We start from the raw sequence: 20093 nt of genomic DNA, 5'->3' as shown, positions 1-20093 counted from the left end.
GATTATCAGTTATTGATCGTATAAGTTTTTACTAATAGTTAAATAAACCTTTACAATCAATATATCAGAAGAGTAATGTTATGTTTTTGTTCTTTTCAGAACTAATAATGAACCATGTAGTAGAGGGCGTTCACTATAAGAAAGAGTTCACCAGTGGTTTTACTCTCCCGACATCTCGTGACAAGCAACTGCAGTTTAACCTAAAATCAGGTTAGGGATTTAAAATGAAGATATATTATGACTACTTACGATCCAATATGTTACCATTAATTTGCTTAAATACAAAAACTAAAACCACTAGAAACGTGTTACGTTATGTCAGATATTTTATCTGTGTTTGTTACATTCATTACAGGTGGAGTTTATGGAGTCAACGACGCCAACATTCAGGAATCTGACATCTCTACAGGAAATGGTGTCATACACGTGATTGACCGTGTTCTTTTCGCGCCACCAGCTTCACAGCCGAGTCCTGGAACATCAGATGTTAGTCAAGTGCAACAAAAGCCCCAAGGTCCTGAAAAACCTTTATCTGGTCAGTCGATTATCCCAACAACAACCGGTCCTTCTTCTGAACACCAACGTCCTCAACCAGGTCATGATGTACCATCTTCTGGTGAGCCACAGAAACCACCATCCGAGGAAGTTTTCGTAAGAACCGATGGTGCTCAAGTACCTTCTCCACCAAGACTGGAAGTTGAAGGTGTTCTTCCACCAACAAACACAATCCTTCAGGTTATTAAGATGCCTGGTCTCAATATTCAAGGCCAACCAGTTGGTCTCACAATTTTTTACGACCTCCTTCAAGTATCGGGTTTGTTGGACATGCTGAGTGAGAAAGGTAAAAACAAAAATCTAAATTATTAAATTTATTTCACTAAGTTATCTGTTGTTGCTCTTAGCTGGAGTTTTAAACGATACGAAATTATGTGATACATTAATATAGCGAATTATAAATTTTTAACTTAGTTGACTTAATATCTGTGTGTTAGAAATCTATACATAAAAAAGGTTAATGTCCGTCAATCTATACGTAAAAGACTGGGGTTCAGTTCCCCTCGGTGGACTCAGTAGATCGCTTGATGTGGCTTTGCCGTAAGAAAAACACGCAAACACCGTCAATCTATACATAAAAGAGGTTTATGTCCATCTGTTCGCAAAACTCCTTCTGTTTCAGTCCGATTTGGATGGAACTTCATATAGTCTTTCAACATCACAGGGGGAAGTTCCTAACAAAGTTTCATTATAGTTGGGTCTCTTATTTAAAAAGAGGTGATTTAGTGCACGTGTACATTTTTTAAAGAAATAACTCAATAACTTTACATTGCACCAAAATGAATAATATTATAAAATAAATCGTCTCTAAAATTGACAACAAAAATATCTTATTTTGTAACTTAGTTTTTCCTAAATCACTTCCTTAATGGAAATATGTTAATTATTTCCTATTTAATAATGTACATTAATTTTATTTTATATATTTATTATTATGAATAAAATTAATTTTTAATAAAACTTCTCAAACCACGTAAAGTCAGTTTAATGCAGAATTCCAAAGTGAGTCCACCTAGTGGAGAATCATTGTTTCAAAATAAAAGCGATCTTTCTGGTTGAAGATTCTAAGCGTACGCTAGGACTAATGATGCCACGTCAACAGTGGTGAAGAGTTGTTTTGTTTTTTAATCTTCTATTTCTATCCCATTTTATATATTTTTAAGTATTAAATATGACTTGAGTTGTTCTGTGACCGAAGGAATCGCAAGTCCTTCATACAGATTTGCAAGAATAATATAAAAACTGAATCCTCGTAAGTTTCATATGTAGTTTTAACTTCGTTATGAGTATAAAGTGATAAAAAATGTTGAAAGTCACGATACCAAAAATTGGCCAACGAAAAAGTGACTTATCAAGATGAAAGTGTGAAACGCTGAGGAAAAAAAAAAACAGGAAAGGTGAGGATGTAAGTACAGAAAGAAACAGACAGGTTTGTTCACCAAATTATGAGACAAGATCCAGTGAGAAGAAAACCGGAAAACAAACCCGAGATACAAAAGCACATTAAACTGCTCTCCAAGATGCAATTAGAAGAAATCAGAAAAAATATTGTAACAGAGAAGCAAACTTTCTTTGCTAACCTGAAGATGACCTAAGAAAGTCGATATGTTGTTCTGTCCTTTACTTTAACTAAAGTTTTAATATCCATACTAGCCGTCTTGAGAATACAGAAAAGCACACCGTTCAGATGGCCTAGATCCTAACCGAACAATCAATCATAGAATAGCATTTCTGCTAGTGTATGAGTGTGTGTGTTTTCTTATAGCAGAGCCACATTGGACTGTCTGCTGAGTCCACCGAGGGAAACTGAACCCCTTTCTGATAACATTGCTATAGTGGTGATATTTTTACATTAGAGTCTAGGTGTAATTTATTTTCATGGTTTATGTTGTTGTGGACGTTCTTAAGGTATAATGGTTATAAATATTGTACAAAATGGTGTAATAAGGCAAATTTCGAGGAAATATAACTAGTTTACATCTAGTAAGTAAACGATGTATTTGTTTAATAGTTTAATAAATCAGTCACTTAAATTTACTTACAGCATGTGAAAAAATATATTTTATTGTCTGTTATGTGTTGTTTTTTTTATCTTTTAACAGGACCTTTCACTCTGTTTATCCCAAGTGACAATGCGTTTACTAACCTTCCTGGTGGACGTTTGGAGGAACTCCGAAATAATCCAGAATTACTGCGGCGTGTACTTCTCTGTCACGTGGTTAATCGTTCTTTCAAACCAGAAACTTTACAGAACAACATGGTGCTAGATACGAATAACGGCCGTCAGATCTTTGTTAACGTTCTTAATGGTGGAAAGGTGTGAATTTTAAAGTAACGGTATTCTTATTATAGACGTTTGTCTCTTTACTTTGTATATATTACATTTGACTGTTGAAACCGTTAATAGTACATATTTGTATTGTTTACTGATTTTCAATAATTATCAGATCAAGTTCTCACTTTGTTGCGAAACGTTGTTGTAAGCTACATAAACTATTGTAAAGTAAGTGTTAGAAAGAACTTGTACTATTGAAACCTGGCCAGGTGGTTAGGGCGCTCGACTCCTAATCTAAGGTTTGCGAGTTCGAACCTACCTCAGGCCAAACATGCCTGTTTTAGCATGGGGGAACGTTATAAAGTGTCGGTCAATCCCACTAATATTTGGTAAGAGAGTAGCCCAGGAGCTGGAGGTGGGTAGTGATGACTAGCTTTCTTCCCTCTAGCCTTACTCTACTAAATTAGAAATGGCTAACGCAGATATCCCTTATTTGGCTTTGCGCGAAATACGAAAGCAAAATAATACGTATAAAACGTTTTAATGCAGACACCTCTATATATTAGAAGTTACAAAGGTGATGACATGAAGGAAAGTGTTATGTTCCCCACAATATTTTACGACCAAACCAAAAACACGTGTTTCTTGGTGGTTGGATGTCTTCAAAGGATGAGTTTCTTTACTTAATACTCCTGGTTACCTATATTTATCTATCTCCATCTTTATTATTATCCAAACATTCATCTTATCATAAGAGAATGATGCAGATGTAAACGGAAGAGATGGATGCTAATCGGCCAATTCTTCCACTCGTTCCTAAAGTTCTCGGGTGGGACAGCAGTAAGTTTCCAGACGTACAGTATTATAATCCGGAGTTTGATTCCCTGAGGCGGACATAGCAGATAGCCCAATGTGACTTTGCTCTGAAAAAACACAATCGTTTCAATATTCGCTATCAAAACAAAACTTGGCCAAAAACGATTCTAGGTATCTTGAGTAGTTTTGTTAAACTCGCGAATTGCATGTTTTTGTTCTTTACAGTGTGTGTTAATGTGTTGTAAGCTATTTTAGTAATTAATCAACAATACGTATGTTTACTGAGTGGCTCAAAGTGTAACATATATTGATCCCTAAATCTACATGGTAGTTTTCGCCACAGTTTAACGTTCTCTGTAAGATGTTTATCCAAACGTCATTCTGTATATTTTATTCCCAGAAAATTAAAAAAGCATAGTTAAAGAATGTTTCGCTGTTATTTCCTCTTATTTATTATTATTTTTAGTTGATCTTGATTGGAGGATCTAAACTGATTGCTTCGACGTCAGCTCAGAACGGTGATGTCTACGTCATCAGTGACTTGATCTATCCAGTTCCGGGATTGGATATCTTCACCGAACTAAAAGAACACCCAAATCTCAGCCAACTGATGTCCTTAGTCCTGACATCTGGACTGAAAGATACCCTTCTTGGTAGGGTTCTCACATATCTGGCTTATTCACTTATTTGGCTATTGGAATAAAAAAAAAGTTTATTTCCAACCCTAATATTATTTCACCGAATATTCACATTAAATTGGTTTTCAAATCAACAGTTTCATATTATCTTCAGTTATTTCGGTGAAATTAGTTTTGAACTTAAAGCAAAAACGTACATAAATAAGCTTATATATCAATCTATTGTGTACTAAAACCCACTAAACAGTTATTCTATTATTATTTTTTTAGCTTGTTCAATATAATATCCATGTTTGTTTGTTTGTAGCTAAGCACAAAAGTGCAAAATGGACCATCTGCATTGTGCTCACCACGGGCACCAAGACCTGATTTTTAGCTTTATAAGTCCGCATGCCTACCGGTCTACAACCGGGGGGGAGGGGGAGTTCATGTACGTCTAGAAAATGAAAAGGTGGAACTTAGTAACTTAACATGTGACCTAACGTTTATTGTTATAACTTAGTAACTTAACATGTGACCTAAAGTTTATTGTTATAACTTAGTAACTTAACATGTGACCTAAAGTTTATTGTTATACTTGTTGTTTGTTTCAGTTAACCACGAAGCTACGCAATGTGCTATCTGTGTTGTGCGTATCCAATTTTCTATGTTATAAGCATTCAAACTTACTTACCGCCGTGTATATAAATGTCTTAATATTATGTAGTAAAATACTGCGAAAGCCCAGATTCTTTAGTTTATCACATATACCAAAGCTTGGTTTATGTTTTATTAACTTATATTTCCATTACAGAAGGTGGACCCCATACTATATTTGCACCAACAGATACAGCCTTTGCAAGACTTCCAGAAAGTGTTTTGCAGGGATTGATGTCCAACCCAGATGCCTTACAAGGTAAGACCGTTTAATCGGTATATGTATACTGGAAATCGTATAAACATGTATTTGTAAGATTCATGAAATGTTATTTCATAAAAAAAAAGAGGAAAGAAAATAATACTATTTCAAATGAAATTATTAGAGAAAATACAGTTAACGTGATAAACGTATCAGGTTGTACGAAATTCTACAATTCTAGATTTCCAGTAGTTGCAAGTTATGCGTTTGAACTAAAAAAAAACAATCATTTTAATACAATTGCGAGAATCAATTAATCTATTAACGACTTTTTTTCGATATTTGAGACGTTTTTACTAATAATGTATCAGAATAATAATAAATTTTGTTCTTTCCAGAGCTAATACTGAATCATGTAGTAGAGGGTGTTCACTATAAGAAAGAATTCACCAGTGGCTCTGTTCTCCCGACATCTCGTGGGCAGCAACTGCAGTTCACCCTGGCACAAGGTTAGGAATTAAAAATGAAGACATATTGTGACTACTTACAAACCAGTAAAACTTTTTCAAAAGTATAAAAATAAATGTGTTACTTTTACATGTAATTTATATTTGTCACTTAAACTTTAGACGGAGTTTACAAAGTCAATGACGCCAACATCCAGGAATTCGACGTCTCTACAGGAAATGGTGTCATACATGTTATAGACCGTGTTCTTTTCATGCCACCAGTGCCTCAGCCGGGCACTGGAACACCAGACGACAGTCAAGAACAACAACCACCCCAACGTCCTGAAAAACCTTCATCTGGTCAATCAGACCTCCCAACAACAACCAGTTCTTCTTTTGAACAGCAACGTTCCAAACCAGGTCATAAAGTACCACCTTCTGGTGAACCACAGAAACCACCATCCCAGGAAGTTTTCGTAAGAACCGATGACGGTCAATTGCCCTCTCCACCAAGACTGGAAGTTGAAGATGGCCTCTCTCAAAGAAATATAATCCCTGAGATCATTAAGATGCCTGGTCTCAATATTCAAGGCAAATTGGTTGGTCTCACCATCTTTTACGACTTCCTTCAAACATCAGGTCTACTAGAGTTGCTTAATGAGGAAGGTAAAAGTTATGCTTTTAATAAATAAGTTTTTGGCTCTTTCAAGAAAACAGTATTTGGTTTTTTAATATTACCGCAATTGTGCTGAACAAGAATGCCAGTAGATTTAGTTCGAGCTACATAATTTCATGTTTTAGAACGCGAAGTACAGATTCAACATGGTATAAGATCTATGGAATTTGAGCACGATTTCGTGAATAAAATTTTAAAAAATAGTATTGATTGATTTGTTTATGTAATCGTATATTCCTAAAAATGATTTTGAAGACTACTAAATGCTTAAGGGATTTTATTTTAAATAAAAACCCTTCTTATTGGTAGGTCCTTTCACTGTGCTCGTCCCAACTGATGATGCCTTTGATAACCTTCCTGATGGAGTTTTGGAGGAACTCAGGAATAACCCAGAGTTACTACGGCGTGTACTTTTAACCCATATTTTAGGACTTTCTCTCAACCCACAAACCCTTCAGGACAACATGATTATAGAAAATAATAATGGCCTCCAGTTATTTATTAAGCTTTTGAATGATAGAAAGGTAGGTTTTTTGGAACTCACGAGAAAAGGCTTAGCTATCAAGTATAAGAGCCAGAGAAAATTTACCGTTGAAAATTTATTGTACCTCAAAAGCAAAGAAACTCGTGTAAATACAGTTTTAAGTTTGTTTTCAATGAAAAATAAATGTGTTACTTTTGTTTTGAATACATAAATCACGTTAAAATTGGTTTTAACTTCTTTAGTTTGTAGTTAAGTACAAAGGTGCAGAAGGGGCTATCTGTGCTGCGCCCACCACGGTTATCAACACCAGGTTTTTAACATTATAACCCTTATCGCTGGGCTAGTGGTAGCTGTTAAATTTCTTATAAAACAGAAAAAAATACTATAAAGTGGCACTTTCTTGTACCCGTAACTAGCTCCAAAAATAATTCCCTATGTATTATATGCAATAAATTTCAAAATTTTAATTAATTCCAGAGGTCGTTGTGCTCAGCGTACTATCTTTATTGTTGTCACTTTGATAAAATGTTATCAGACTTTCGTTGTTGTTAATTCCATAATATACCATGTCCGTCATCAGTGTTTGCGGTTACTTCGAGATAATGTTTGACAGACTCTCGTTGTTGTAAGTTCAGAAATGTTCGTGTTCGACATATGAATATTATACTTAAAATTATCCTGTTACAAGAACAATGGGCACAATAGTTTCGTCGCTTTTTCGTATATAATCTTACCACATTTTGTTGAGCGATTCTCGGTTCATGCACTGCTACCACCACAAACGAAAAGGAAAATGGCGTTCCAAGCTTTGGGGTCTTGAGTGTAATGTAAAAATGACAATAAAATTCCACTATTCGGCATGAATTGGCTGTTGGTGGTGTTAACTAGCTGCCATCATTCTAGCCAATTATCACTGCGAAATTAGGGCTAGCTAGTAGAGATAGCCCTGGAGTAGCTTTGAGTGAAATTCAACAAAGAACAAGTAGTCTTTTGGAACAGTATTTAAATATATATTTTTATATATTTCAGTGATAGTAGCCCAGTGAAAAAAAATGTTCAGTCCTTTTGTCGTTTTATTTTAGAAAATCTTAATAGGAGGAGCCAAATTAATTGCATCAACAGTTGCACAAAATGGCTACGTCTACGTTATCAACAGTGTTATATATCCTGTACCTGATGTAGATATCTTTACAGTGATTAACAGCCGCCCCAGCTTCAGCCAGCTGTTGAATTTAATTGAAACATCAGGACTAGAAGAGACACTTCGTGGTAAGTTTATTTATTTCTTGCTGGAAAAGTTTTCTTGAATGTATTAATTGTGTTAGACATTGTGACGCACGTAAAGTTGACCTTCATGACGAATGGCAGAGTGACCTGTTTTGGTAAAGCTTAACATGGTTTGATAACCAATCAGTGACACAGTTAATGACCAAATTAGGAAGATTTAGATTATTAGGTAAATCATGAATGCTTTTTAATAAAGTGGTATTAACCATTAGCTTCTGATCAAAAGAAGCTATTTACGTAGATGTCAGCAAAACATTAACCCAGTAATGGACATAAAACTAACATTCTAACTTAATATGATTATAATACATCTTTCCATCAGTGCAGTGCCCTTGCTCTTAAAGATATTGTCGGCCACAATCCCAATAATATCTTATGAGGTTCAGACTACTTAAGAGATTTAGGTTAATTCTAAATTCACGCATCTGAATAGTTATTGTTCTAGCACAAAGTTACATAATGGGCTATTTGCGCTATTTGATCAATCGTGGGACACATACAAAGCTAACAATGGAAAATAATCCTTATAATATATATAGATAAACATCAGTACGTTTGTATGGGTATCTATCATACGTTTCCACATTTCTCGATCAATCAGCACCAAACTTGACACAGTGGAATAGAATAATATGAAGAAAGTCTGGAGAGGGGGTATATACCACCACCCCCATCTAATTTCATATTGAATGGGTTCTTGAAAACAGTGTCTTTCTTTTCAGCATCGATACCTTTACCAATTTTTATTACAGTTTTAATGCTTATCATGTAAGGAAAGAATAGAAGCATAATTTCCTGTACAAACGTGTACTCTAGCTAGTAAGAATATAATAAAAAAATGAAAAATGATAAGATGTCAGTAAGAATAACGTTGAAGATGAAGTGACTTCACCCAATAACAAAGTAGTATATTTTTACTCTTAATAAAGAAAGGTACAGGAACCACTACACGTTACTTTACCAATTCTAATTACTGTGTTTTTTCTCCAATAAAGTATATCAGTATGAGATAGTATCACTGATCTGTGTTAAGCAATTTTAAACATCTGTAACAGTATGATGTGAAATATCCATATGTGAATTAATCAGATATATATTATACCTATTACTGTACACACACATTTGTAAGGTTTTAACACACTAAATGTAAACACATCTTCATAATATAGCAATGTGTCGGCATTGCGATTGACTATAGAGAAAAATCTGCAGTGTAATGGAGCACATGTTATAATAGAAAATTTATCTCGCGATAACAAAAAAAAAGTGTTTGTCATGATACAACAATTATCAAGTAAATTATTTTCTGATATTTTGAAGACCACTATGACCTAGAGTACCTGCTGGTTATCAGTGTTGTATTGTACTAACAGCGACGCTGGAGTAAAAAAAATGTTTGTTTTGTTTTTTTTATTTTGCGCAAAGCTACTCGAGGGCTATCTGTGCTAGCCGTCCCTAATTTAGTAGTGTAAGACTAGAGGGAAGACAACTAGTCATCACCACCAATCGCTAACTCTTGGGCTACTCTTTTACCAACGAATAGTGGGATTAACCGTCACTTTATTACGCCTCCATGGCTGAAAGGGCGAGCATGTTTGGTGTTAGGTGGAATAGAAAAATACGAACGATACAAACTGTAGACAATGTTATATCTACTTGTTTCTTTAATATTACGTTGGTTCGGCGTATTGTTTAATATATTTAATACATATAATATACAGGCCCTGGCGTTGCCTCGTGGTAACGTACCTGGACTGTCAATCTTAGTATAGTAGCATTGGGTGGCCTACAAAGTGAGGTTTAATAATGACTTGCATGTTATTACACTAGAGGTCAGACAAGAATATTTCAAGAGCAAGTGAAAATACTGATAACCTAACTATCGAGTTAATGCTTTAGAATCATTATAAGTTAATGTTTATCATTAATATTAGAATGAAGCATGAATGAATTTTTTACGAAATGTTTTACTGGTTTATAAAAACCGAGTAAAAAAGGTTATTTCATCTCATGTTTATTTTACTGGTGCTGAAATTACACTTATAACTTATTCATTAAATTTTTTTTTATACGTAAGGGTATTATATTTTATAAAGATGGCGGTATTTTTGAAAACTGTTAATCTGAAACGAACATATACTTTTTTGTGTTTTTTTTTAATTTCGCACAAAGCTACTCGAGGGCTATCTGTGCTAGCCGTCCCTAATTTAGCAGTGTAAGACTAGAGAGAAGGCAGCTAGTCATCAGCACCCACCGCCAACTCTTGGGCTACTCTTTTACCAACGAATAGTGGGATTGACCGTCACATTATAACGCCCCCACGGCTGGGAGAGCGAGCATGTTTGGCGCGACGCGGATGCGAACCCGCGACCCTCAGATTACAAGTCGCACGCCTTAACGCGCTTGGCCATGCCGGGCCTATACTTTTAAGAATATGTTTATGATCATTGGATGTCATGTATATAAAATATGATTTTTTGTAGGGCAGATATAATTTTGGTTCATTATACGCTGAATCTGGCATAGGGACATTATAATGTGGCGTTCAATTCCACAATTTGTTGGTAAAAAATTAACCCAAGAGTTGGTGGTGGGTGGTGATGACTGGCTGCTTTTGCTCTAGTCTTCCCCCATTGTGCAAATTAATTGAAACAAGACGAAAAATTACGATTTTTTTTCAATTTTTTGCGTTTTATTTCTGAGAATCCAAAAATTACTCACAAAGTAATACATGATATGACCGCCTTTATTTTCAGAAGATCATTAATCCGCTTTGGCATCGAGTCCACGAGTTGACTGCAATCTTTACTGATTTTTGGATCGCGGTACCACACCTCAATTATGGCCTCAATTAGCTTATCTTTCGTAGTACAGTCTTTTCCCCGAAGTCTTTCTTTACAAATTGCCCAAAGATTTTCAATAGGATTTAAGTCTGGAGAGTTTCCGGGCCAGTCCAGCACCTTTATTCGCGTTGTAGTCATAAAATTCTTCACAAGTATCGATGTGTGGCACGGAGCCAGATCTTGCTGAAAAATTCCAGATCGATCTGGAAATCTCTTTTTCAATTCTGGAACGACTCTTCTCTACAAAACTTCGATGTAGTGTGGTCCTTGCATCATACCTTCTACGATATGTAAGCCTCCGATGCCATAGTAGCTGAAAAAGCCCCAAAACATCTTCTTCAAGGGATGTTTTTCGAACTGATTGATGTGAGATTCTCGAAGTTTCTCACATGGAGATCTGCGAACATGCAGACTTCTTTGACCCTGTACGAAGAAATGAGTCTCGTCACTGAATAACACCTTCCTCCATTGTTCTTGTGTCCAGTTCTTGTATTTCAGACGCTATTGATACCGTTTTTTCTTCATTGAGTTGGTAAGAAGTTATTTTTTTTTACTGGTCTCCTTGCCCTTCTAACGCTTTTTTGAATGACGTAATATTTCTCAAAATTTCGTCATATATCCCAAACACAGATCGACCGTACTGCTAAACACAGCTAATGACGCCGTCTGTGTGAAAAAATGACTATTAAAGGAATACAACGGGTCCAGCGATCCTACACCGGCCGCTATGCTGAAAATATTGTAAATTGACCATTTGTTTCAATTAATTTGCGCAATGGTGTACTCTGCTAAATTAGGGACGGCTAGCGCAAACAGCCCTCGTGTTGCTTTGCGCGAAATTCTAAACAAGTATAAAAAAATACATTATACACTTTTATAGAATTGTTTAATTGCAATTATTTTTTAATGTTTACAATTTTACACATTAGTATGTGTTCATATAATTCTTGGTTCTAGGAATATTTTAATATTTAACTCTGTAAATTAATATGCGTTCAATTTACCAACTCCGTGAATACAGAGAAAAAAAAAGGAGGTAATTTCAATAAGCTGGAAATCCAATAAATATAAACAAAGCATATATGGAGTGGATGAATAAGGCTAAATATACATGGATGGTGGCGTTTCGTTAACCGAGTTCAACTCGTATTAAGATTGATAGATAAAGGAACATGATGATACACAAACAGAAAGAAGAAAACGACTAAGGTTCGCATCAAGTTGAAGTGTGAAAGAAAAAGGCTTTGCATCAGCACAGTCCATTATTTTGGAAGTCTGAGAATCCTGAATTAACATTTTAACCAACTTAAGTGTTTAAATATCAAAACTAAAAAATAAAATCTTCAAGTAAACATCCAACTTTTAAAACTGAGATATAAACAGACATCGAAAGCAACATTTATAATGAGTTTACTAACTGTTTATGTGTTTTCCTCCTAGAAATAACGAGTCTACTAATTGTGAATGTGTTTCTGTTCCAGAAATAATGAGTCTTACTAACTGTGAATGTGTTTCTGATCCAGAAAAAATGAATTTTGTTAATTGTGAACGAATTTCCGTTCCACAAATGAGTCTACTAGTTGTGAACGAGTTTTCATTCTAGAAATAATGAGTCTACTAATTGTGATTGTATTTTCGTTCCAGGAAACGGATCATTTACATTCTTTGCACCGACAAATGAAGCATTTGCAGCATTTCCAAAAGATATTCTACAGAATTTATTATCTGACTCAAAAGCTTTGCGAGGTATAACTTTTTTTTCTGTACTAGCATGATTGAAATCATAATACATTCACAAATGTTGAGCAAAACTTATCTGTATAACGTAATATTAACTTGATTATCAATACGTAGGAAATAGATTTTGACACCTTCCATAAGAGCTCGCTGTTTTATATAGTTTAGGTTTCTCTTCCAAAAGACATTTTACTTATGCAATTGGATTACACTCGAATAATAAAAGCATTACTTCCAAATACTGCAGTACGTATATTAGTTATCTGTAGCATTAGGTGAATCAATACCTAACATTAAATCTCTTAATCAGTAATAAGTCCGTTTTCCAAATGTCCTAGGCCTAATACACGAAGCTTTACATGTGTCACTTCTGCTTCCCTGGTTGGTAATATTGAAAAGTAGGCCTAACCTCGCTAGGTTATTTATTGTTGATTATAATTAGTATCGCAAAATTCCAGTAGTTTTACTCGTAAAATATATTACTTAGAAAGTAACTATAGTAATATCGTGTCAGTACCTAAAAAGTAAGTGAGTAACAATAAGATGTGAACCGACACGAGGTTTAACAAATCGTGTTAGTTTTATATCGATTTCAAGGTTTCAAGTTTTAGTACAGCAACAGTCACTGATGTCGTATTATCTTGTCAACTTTAAATAATAATAATCATTTAATACCTGTAATGAAAGTAAATAATTTTGAAACGAGTTATTTCCACTTACTTCCAGAGGTATTACTAAACCACCTGGTAGATGGCGTTCACTATAGAAAGGAGTTTGTCAACGACTATGAACTCCAAACTTCTCGTGGTAAACCATTACGATTTTTGGTGGCATCAGGTTAGTTATGAATACAAATATCATATTGTGTGTGTGTGTGTATGTGTTGGTGTGTGAGACGCACGTTCATACTTCAACGTTCTTCAAACAATATAGGAACAAACTGAATAAAAATACAACATTTACCCTAAGAGTTACTGAAACGATTGGACACAGAGACACGGGAGTGTGAGAGTGGCATAAGTGTGGGTCATATCCGAATACTAATCCTTCTGCGACAGTCCCAAAAAAGTCATAAGGGTATATACCAGGTTTGGTGACAAGGCGCTCGGAAGTTGTTATAAGCGGACACACACACACATTAAAGTCTTTCTTCGAGTTGCTTGTTTATTACCACAAGAACAGTTCAGTAAATTTTAAGGACACTTATTTGAAGGTGTTCATTTAGTGTCGAGTGCATAATTTTGGAATTTTTATTGTCTCCGTAAAAGATTGTAACATCTCATATCTATACTTAAATATCTTTAATCGTGTTAAAAATTATTGAATCTTCATTTAAAGATACAGATAATCTGTATTAACAAGTGTGCTTTAATTTACAGATGGGTCAGTTAAAGTGAACGACGCCAGTGTCGTCGAATACGACATTACAGCAGGAAACGGAGTCATCCATTTGATTGATCATGTTCTTTTCACACCACAGTCACCACCCGAGCTTGGTGTCAGAAGACCCGCGGTTAATCAAGGAGAACATCCGTCAACGCCGCCAAAATCTGTAACACCTGATACTGATCGATCAACTCACCCTTCAACTACTGGTCAGTCACAACATCCAGGACCTCACGATGGTCCAGTTCCCTCTTTACCTGAACTAAAGGCGAACGGCGTCACTATTCCTTCAACCAAAACCACCATTGTCCAGATTATTGAAATGCCCAATCTTGATGTTCAAGACCAGCCAGTTAGCCTGTCCAACTTCAGTGACCTGATACAAGTGTCGGGTCTGACAAACTTAATAAATCAGCAAAGTGCGTATACTAGATTTTATTATTAAATTTGCAACAGTATGATTAAAATATATTTACATACTACAAATATGGGCGTGTATATATATATATATATAGAGAGAGAGAGAATATTAATGCTGAACAATTAAACAAAATCAAAAGGAAAAACTGTATTAAAAACAGCAAATCCACTCCTCTCACTAATGATAATTTGTTGTAAACTAAAACAAGCCCACACAAAAATGAAAAACGCTACACTAATTGATAGGATCCCAGGGTACAAGGTATAATACGGGATATAAAATGTACCATAGGTTTTGGAGGTGGCTGAGGATATAGGACCCACATTGCGGTGGGGATACACCGTCTATCAGTTCTGTTTGTTTGTTTATTGAATTTCGCACAAAGCTACATGAGAGCTATCTGCGCTAGCCGTCCCTAATTTAGTAGTGTAAGACTAGAGGGAAGGCAGCTAGTCATCACCACCCACCGCCAACTCTTGAGCTACTCTTTAACCAACGAATAGTGAGATAGACTGTCACATTATAACGCCCCCTACGGCCGAAAGGGCGAGAATGTTTGGTGCGACTGGGATTCGAACCCGCGACCCTCGGATTACGAGTCGAACGTTTTAATCCACTTGGCCATGCCGGGCCGTCTATCAGTCTTAACATCTGTTCGCTAGTCTCACATAAAGAATAAATAATAATAAAAGGAATAATAACAGAAATTAAGAGAGCAAGATGTTGGTGCTCAAGCCCACAACGTCTCACATCTATGTCGCCCTTCACTGTCTGCAGACTGTTGTGGAAAGATGATTGCTCTAGAAAGATGTGTAAATATATATATACACACACACACTCATACTAATCATGTTTGACTCCGATTTATTCTATTTATTTGAATAATATTCCATAAGTCATTATATTAAACAAACACAATCTATATCTGCTCGAGACAAAGTTCTGTTGAAAAGCCCCCCGTAGCTCAGCGGTATGTCTGCGGACTTACAACGCTAAAAACGTGTGCAGAGCACAGATAGCCCACTGAGTAGATTTATACTTAATTCAAAACAACAACATGTGTTGAAAATATATTTCAAACAATTAATTCAAAGGGTGTTAGTTCATACTTACATATGTATATACTCAGACGACCGTTTTATTAAATAAACTTACGTTTATTTTCAAAAACAGAACCTTTCACTGTACTCGTCCCAACTGATGATGCTTTCTCGAGACTTCCTGAGGGACTAGTAAAGGATCTCAAAAACAACACCGAGCTTCTACGGCGCATTCTTCTATTCCATATCATAAATTTCTCCATCAACCCACAGAGCCTTCAGAACAACATGGTTATAGAAACAAACAATGGCCGTCGGATATTTATTAATGTTCTAGATGGTGGAAAGGTACTGAGAGAAATAGGAAAACATTCATTGTTATATTAAATCTCAAAATCTATTCTACAAGTTTTGTAACTTGTTTTATGTTGGTTCGTTCTTCCAATTTTTAATGGTAAGGAAGAGACTCTCAAAACGAAGATTTTAATCTATTAAACGGTAATATCATAGGATAAATTAATATTTGACCAACACAACAATTTGTCTTTTCAAATACCACTTAAATCCGTTAATCTAGTTTAAGCAAATAATGCTGAACTTCTGTCTTCAATGTTCTCAAATACGTCGAACAAAAAAAAGCTTATAATCCTTGAAAGCCATTGGATAAAACACGTAAGTTTGAATTATATCTAAATTGTTTCATACCGATTAGAGCAAGTAATGTTGAATTATTTTGAATGCTATCTTAATAGTAACACAAATTAAGACTTAATAATATCTAGGTTTTTATTATTCCAGTTGAACAAAGTAAGGTTTAAAAATGACTTGTATGTTATTACACTAGTTGAACAAAGTAAGGCTTAATAATGTCTTGCATGTTATTACACTAGTTGAACAAAGTAAGGTTTAATAATGACTTGCATGTTATTACACTAGTTGAACAAAGTAAGGCTTAATAATGTCTTGCATGTTATTACACTAGTTGAACAAAGTAAGGTTTAATAATGACTTGCATGTTATTACACTAGTTGAACAAAGTAAGGTTTAATAATGACTTGCATGTTATTACACTAGTTGAACAAAGTAAGGTTTAATAATGACTTCCATGTTGTTACACTAGTTGAACAAAATGAGGTTTAATAATGACTTGCATGTTATTACACTTGTTGAGCAAAGTAAGGTTTAACAATGTCTTGCATGTTATTACACTAGTTGAACAAAATGAGGTTTAATAATGACTTGCATGTTATTACACTAGTTGAACAAAGTGAGGTTTAATAATGACTTGCATGTTATTACACTAGTTGAACAAAGTGAGGTTTAATAATGACTTGTATGTTGTTACACTAGTTGAACAAAGTGAGGTTTAATAATGACTTGCATGTTGTTACACTAGTTGAACAAAGTAAGGTTTAATAATGACTTGCATGTTATTACACCAGTTGAACAAAGTGAGGTTTAATAATAACTTGCATGTTATTACACTAGTTGAACAAAGTAAGGTTTAATAATGACTTGCATGTTATTACACCAGTTGCGCAAAGTAAGGTTTAATAATGACTTGCATGTTATTACACCAATTGAACAATATTCGTGTTTTTTCGAGAATGTTTTAAGGGTTAGTTTAACCATTCGGAGTAATTTGATTCATAACATGATCAGTTGAAAAATAAATTGTTTAATCAATTAGTAATTAAGATTTTAATCATGTTATAGCTTCGTGTATTTAAAATAATGTATCATGTTTATGTTACATATTTAGAATTAAAGTGATATATCATTATTATATTATATATTTAAATTTAAAGTGATATCTCATGATTATATTTTTCTGTAGAACGTTTTGATTGAAGGATCTAAAGTATTGGCTTCAACACCAGCCCTAAATGGTTATATTTACATTATCACTGGATTCAACTACCCCTTACCATCGGTTGATATATTCACAGAACTTAGGAGCCAACCTAACCTGGAACGGTTAGCAACGTCAATTGTGCGGGCTGGACTAGAAGAAATATTTACAGGTAAGTTTTGTATCGTGAAGTATGAATTATAAATGATATAACTTCACAGTTATACTTTAAGTTGATTATTTCCTAGGAAGAATAAATATTTGACTATTCATAACTACTCTTATTTATATTCCAAGTTGACGATTTAACGATATTATGTTTTTAATTTTAATATGTTTAGTTTACTTAATTGTTTCATCAGTTGTTCATACCAAACGCCCCCTAGTGGAGTTAACTAGTCAAGCCCAGATGGCTATTACATAATATTGGCTCGAACACACTTAAACCAACTAACGAAATAAAATGCCAATTAAAGTGGTTCCACAAGCTCCCGAAACGACACTTTGGTTCGCTGGATCGCCTAAACACTTAATAATCTACACAGAATCGTTTAGAATTTTGTGTAAATTAAAGTGTGTTTATGGTATAACACTTCGACGTTGAAATTCCCTTGTTTTTTTTTATAATGTTTCGTAATTCCAGTTAAAGAAATTTTCTTAAGTAACTTGAACTTATAATTTTATGTATCTTGGTGGGGAACAAAAACAGCCTAGAGAAGAAGAAAAGTTGTAAGTGAGGTAAAGTGACCAGTGTTTGTGTGTATCATTCATACTAAAATGTTGTAAGTTCAGTAAATTCAATAACGTTTATGTATAATATTACAGTAGGAAACGTTTTGGTATTCAATGGCGTTTTTTGTTTGTTTGTTTGTTTTTGAATTTCGCACAAAGCTACACGAGGGCTATCTTTGCTAGCCGTCCCTAATTTAACAGTGTAAGACTAGAAGGAAGGCAGCTAGTCATCACCACCCACCACCAATTCTTGGGCTCCTCTTTTAACAAATAATAGTGAGATTGACCGTCACATAATCACGCCCCCACTGCTGAAAGGGTGAGCATGTTTGGTGTGACAGGGATTAGAACCCGCGACCCTCATATTACGAGTTGAACGCCTTAACCCACCTGGCCATACCGGGCTAAATGGCGTTTGCATGTATCATTTCTACTGGAAAGTATATTTTCTTTGCTGTTTTAACTAACGCTAGAGGAATCTAACAATAATAAATAGCAAATAGACCATGATAAAGAAATTTAACAGAACAGACCTAAAGTAAAGGGAGGTTATTAGTTTTATTATTTAATAACAAACAACTTCATTTATCATAAAGATGAACTTAGGCATTTTTATCCAATAACAAGATGGGTTGTTGAAGAAATAAAATGAATTATATCTTATAACAATTCACTACTGAACGCGACATGGACAGTATAAAACTGTAAAGCATTGAAGAAAGGTTTGTTGGTAAAAATTACGTCTAGATATGAAAGTAATGCTAGTTTCTACGTGATTTTACCCGTGATAATATTTTGGGATGATTATTGTTCTTATTATTGTAGAAGAAAGTCCATACACTATTTTGTTACGATGATTGTTGTTATTATTACAGATAAAGGTCCATACACTATTTTCGTCACGATGATTGTTGTTATTATTACAGATGAAAGTCCATACACTACTTTTGTAATTATTATTGTTATTCTTGCAGGAGAAAGTCCATACACAATTTTTGCTCCAACAGATGAAGCTTTTGCTGCCCTTCCAGCGAATGACCTACAACAACTATTAGCTAATCCGGATGCTTTAAAAGGTGGAATATAGCTTTATACCATAAAAAGATGGCATTAAGTTTAATATAATTAATGTTTATACGTAGATAGCATTATTCAGTGAAAGTAATCTTTAAAAACTAAATATTAAATAGATTTGTTTACTTTGTTTTAATTTTCAGAAGTGATACTTAATCATGTGGTAGAGGGCGTTCACTACCAAAAAGAACTCACGAACGACTTGACTCTCCCAACTCCTCGAGGACAAAACCTTCGCTTTCTTGTGGCCTCAGGTGAGTGTTAATTGTATTGTTACTGTTTGTAGATCTTTTATTTGCTTTGTTTGTTTTTGAATTTTGCCTACACGAGCGCTATCTGCACCAGCCGTTCCTAATTTAGCACTAGAACACCGCCAACTCTTGAACTACTCTTTTATCAACGAATAGTGAATTGACACTTACGTTGTAACGTCCCCACTGTTGAAAGGACGAGCCTGTTTGGTGTGACGGGAATTCGAACTCGCGATACTTAAATGTGAGTTGAGCGCCCTAACCATCTGGTCATGCCAGGCCCAATTTTTTGGTATTTGTTTCTTAAATTAGGGATATTATTTCATTGAAATATTTTTTTAAAATAGCCATATCTTTAGTTTTATGTTGTAATGTGTGTGTATTAGTTGGAAAATTACTTTATTAATTGCAATTGTTTGATTTTTAAGTGCCTGAACGAATGAAACAGTCAGAAACTGATAATAATAAGTGTCTTTGAAAGTTTGCTAGCACTCTGTGGATTGTAATATGGACCTACGTGTGCGATACCAGAGACCATTTTATTTGTTGAATTCGCCGTCCTGTAACGATTTGTCTGATGGCACCTGATAACGAGAGTTCCTAAATTATGCCTCTTCTGTTCTTCTTCTTGTCATTACCTCACGCCTACTTCGTGCACATGGGCATACTCGGGGGTCTTGCCCCCCTGGAAATTGAGACACATATTTTTTTTCTTTATTCATTCAGCATGTTTATATGA

At 34.8% G+C, this 20093-nt stretch overlaps 1 protein-coding gene across 1 annotated transcript in view; it reads left to right on the top strand.

Moving 5' to 3' along the window:
- LOC143236003 (uncharacterized) overlaps window positions 1–20093 on the top strand; it is a 54714-nt gene that overhangs the window by 22522 nt on the left and 12099 nt on the right. The window contains exons 18-33 of the mRNA XM_076474185.1: window positions 100–210; window positions 356–841; window positions 2658–2872; window positions 4113–4299; window positions 5078–5179; window positions 5521–5631; window positions 5752–6237; window positions 6557–6771; window positions 7814–8000; window positions 12506–12607; window positions 13325–13435; window positions 13978–14403; window positions 15579–15793; window positions 17283–17469; window positions 19004–19105; window positions 19247–19357. Coding sequence (XP_076330300.1) covers window positions 100–210; window positions 356–841; window positions 2658–2872; window positions 4113–4299; window positions 5078–5179; window positions 5521–5631; window positions 5752–6237; window positions 6557–6771; window positions 7814–8000; window positions 12506–12607; window positions 13325–13435; window positions 13978–14403; window positions 15579–15793; window positions 17283–17469; window positions 19004–19105; window positions 19247–19357 — 3354 coding nt within the window. The remainder of the gene's footprint in view (window positions 1–99; window positions 211–355; window positions 842–2657; window positions 2873–4112; window positions 4300–5077; window positions 5180–5520; window positions 5632–5751; window positions 6238–6556; window positions 6772–7813; window positions 8001–12505; window positions 12608–13324; window positions 13436–13977; window positions 14404–15578; window positions 15794–17282; window positions 17470–19003; window positions 19106–19246; window positions 19358–20093) is intronic.

The sequence above is a fragment of the Tachypleus tridentatus genome, chromosome 13, assembly GCF_004210375.1.
Source record: "Tachypleus tridentatus isolate NWPU-2018 chromosome 13, ASM421037v1, whole genome shotgun sequence".
Lineage (NCBI taxonomy): Eukaryota > Metazoa > Arthropoda > Merostomata > Xiphosura > Limulidae > Tachypleus > Tachypleus tridentatus.
Note: the sequence above shows the minus strand (reverse complement) of the source record. Positions and strands in the feature narration are given on the sequence as shown.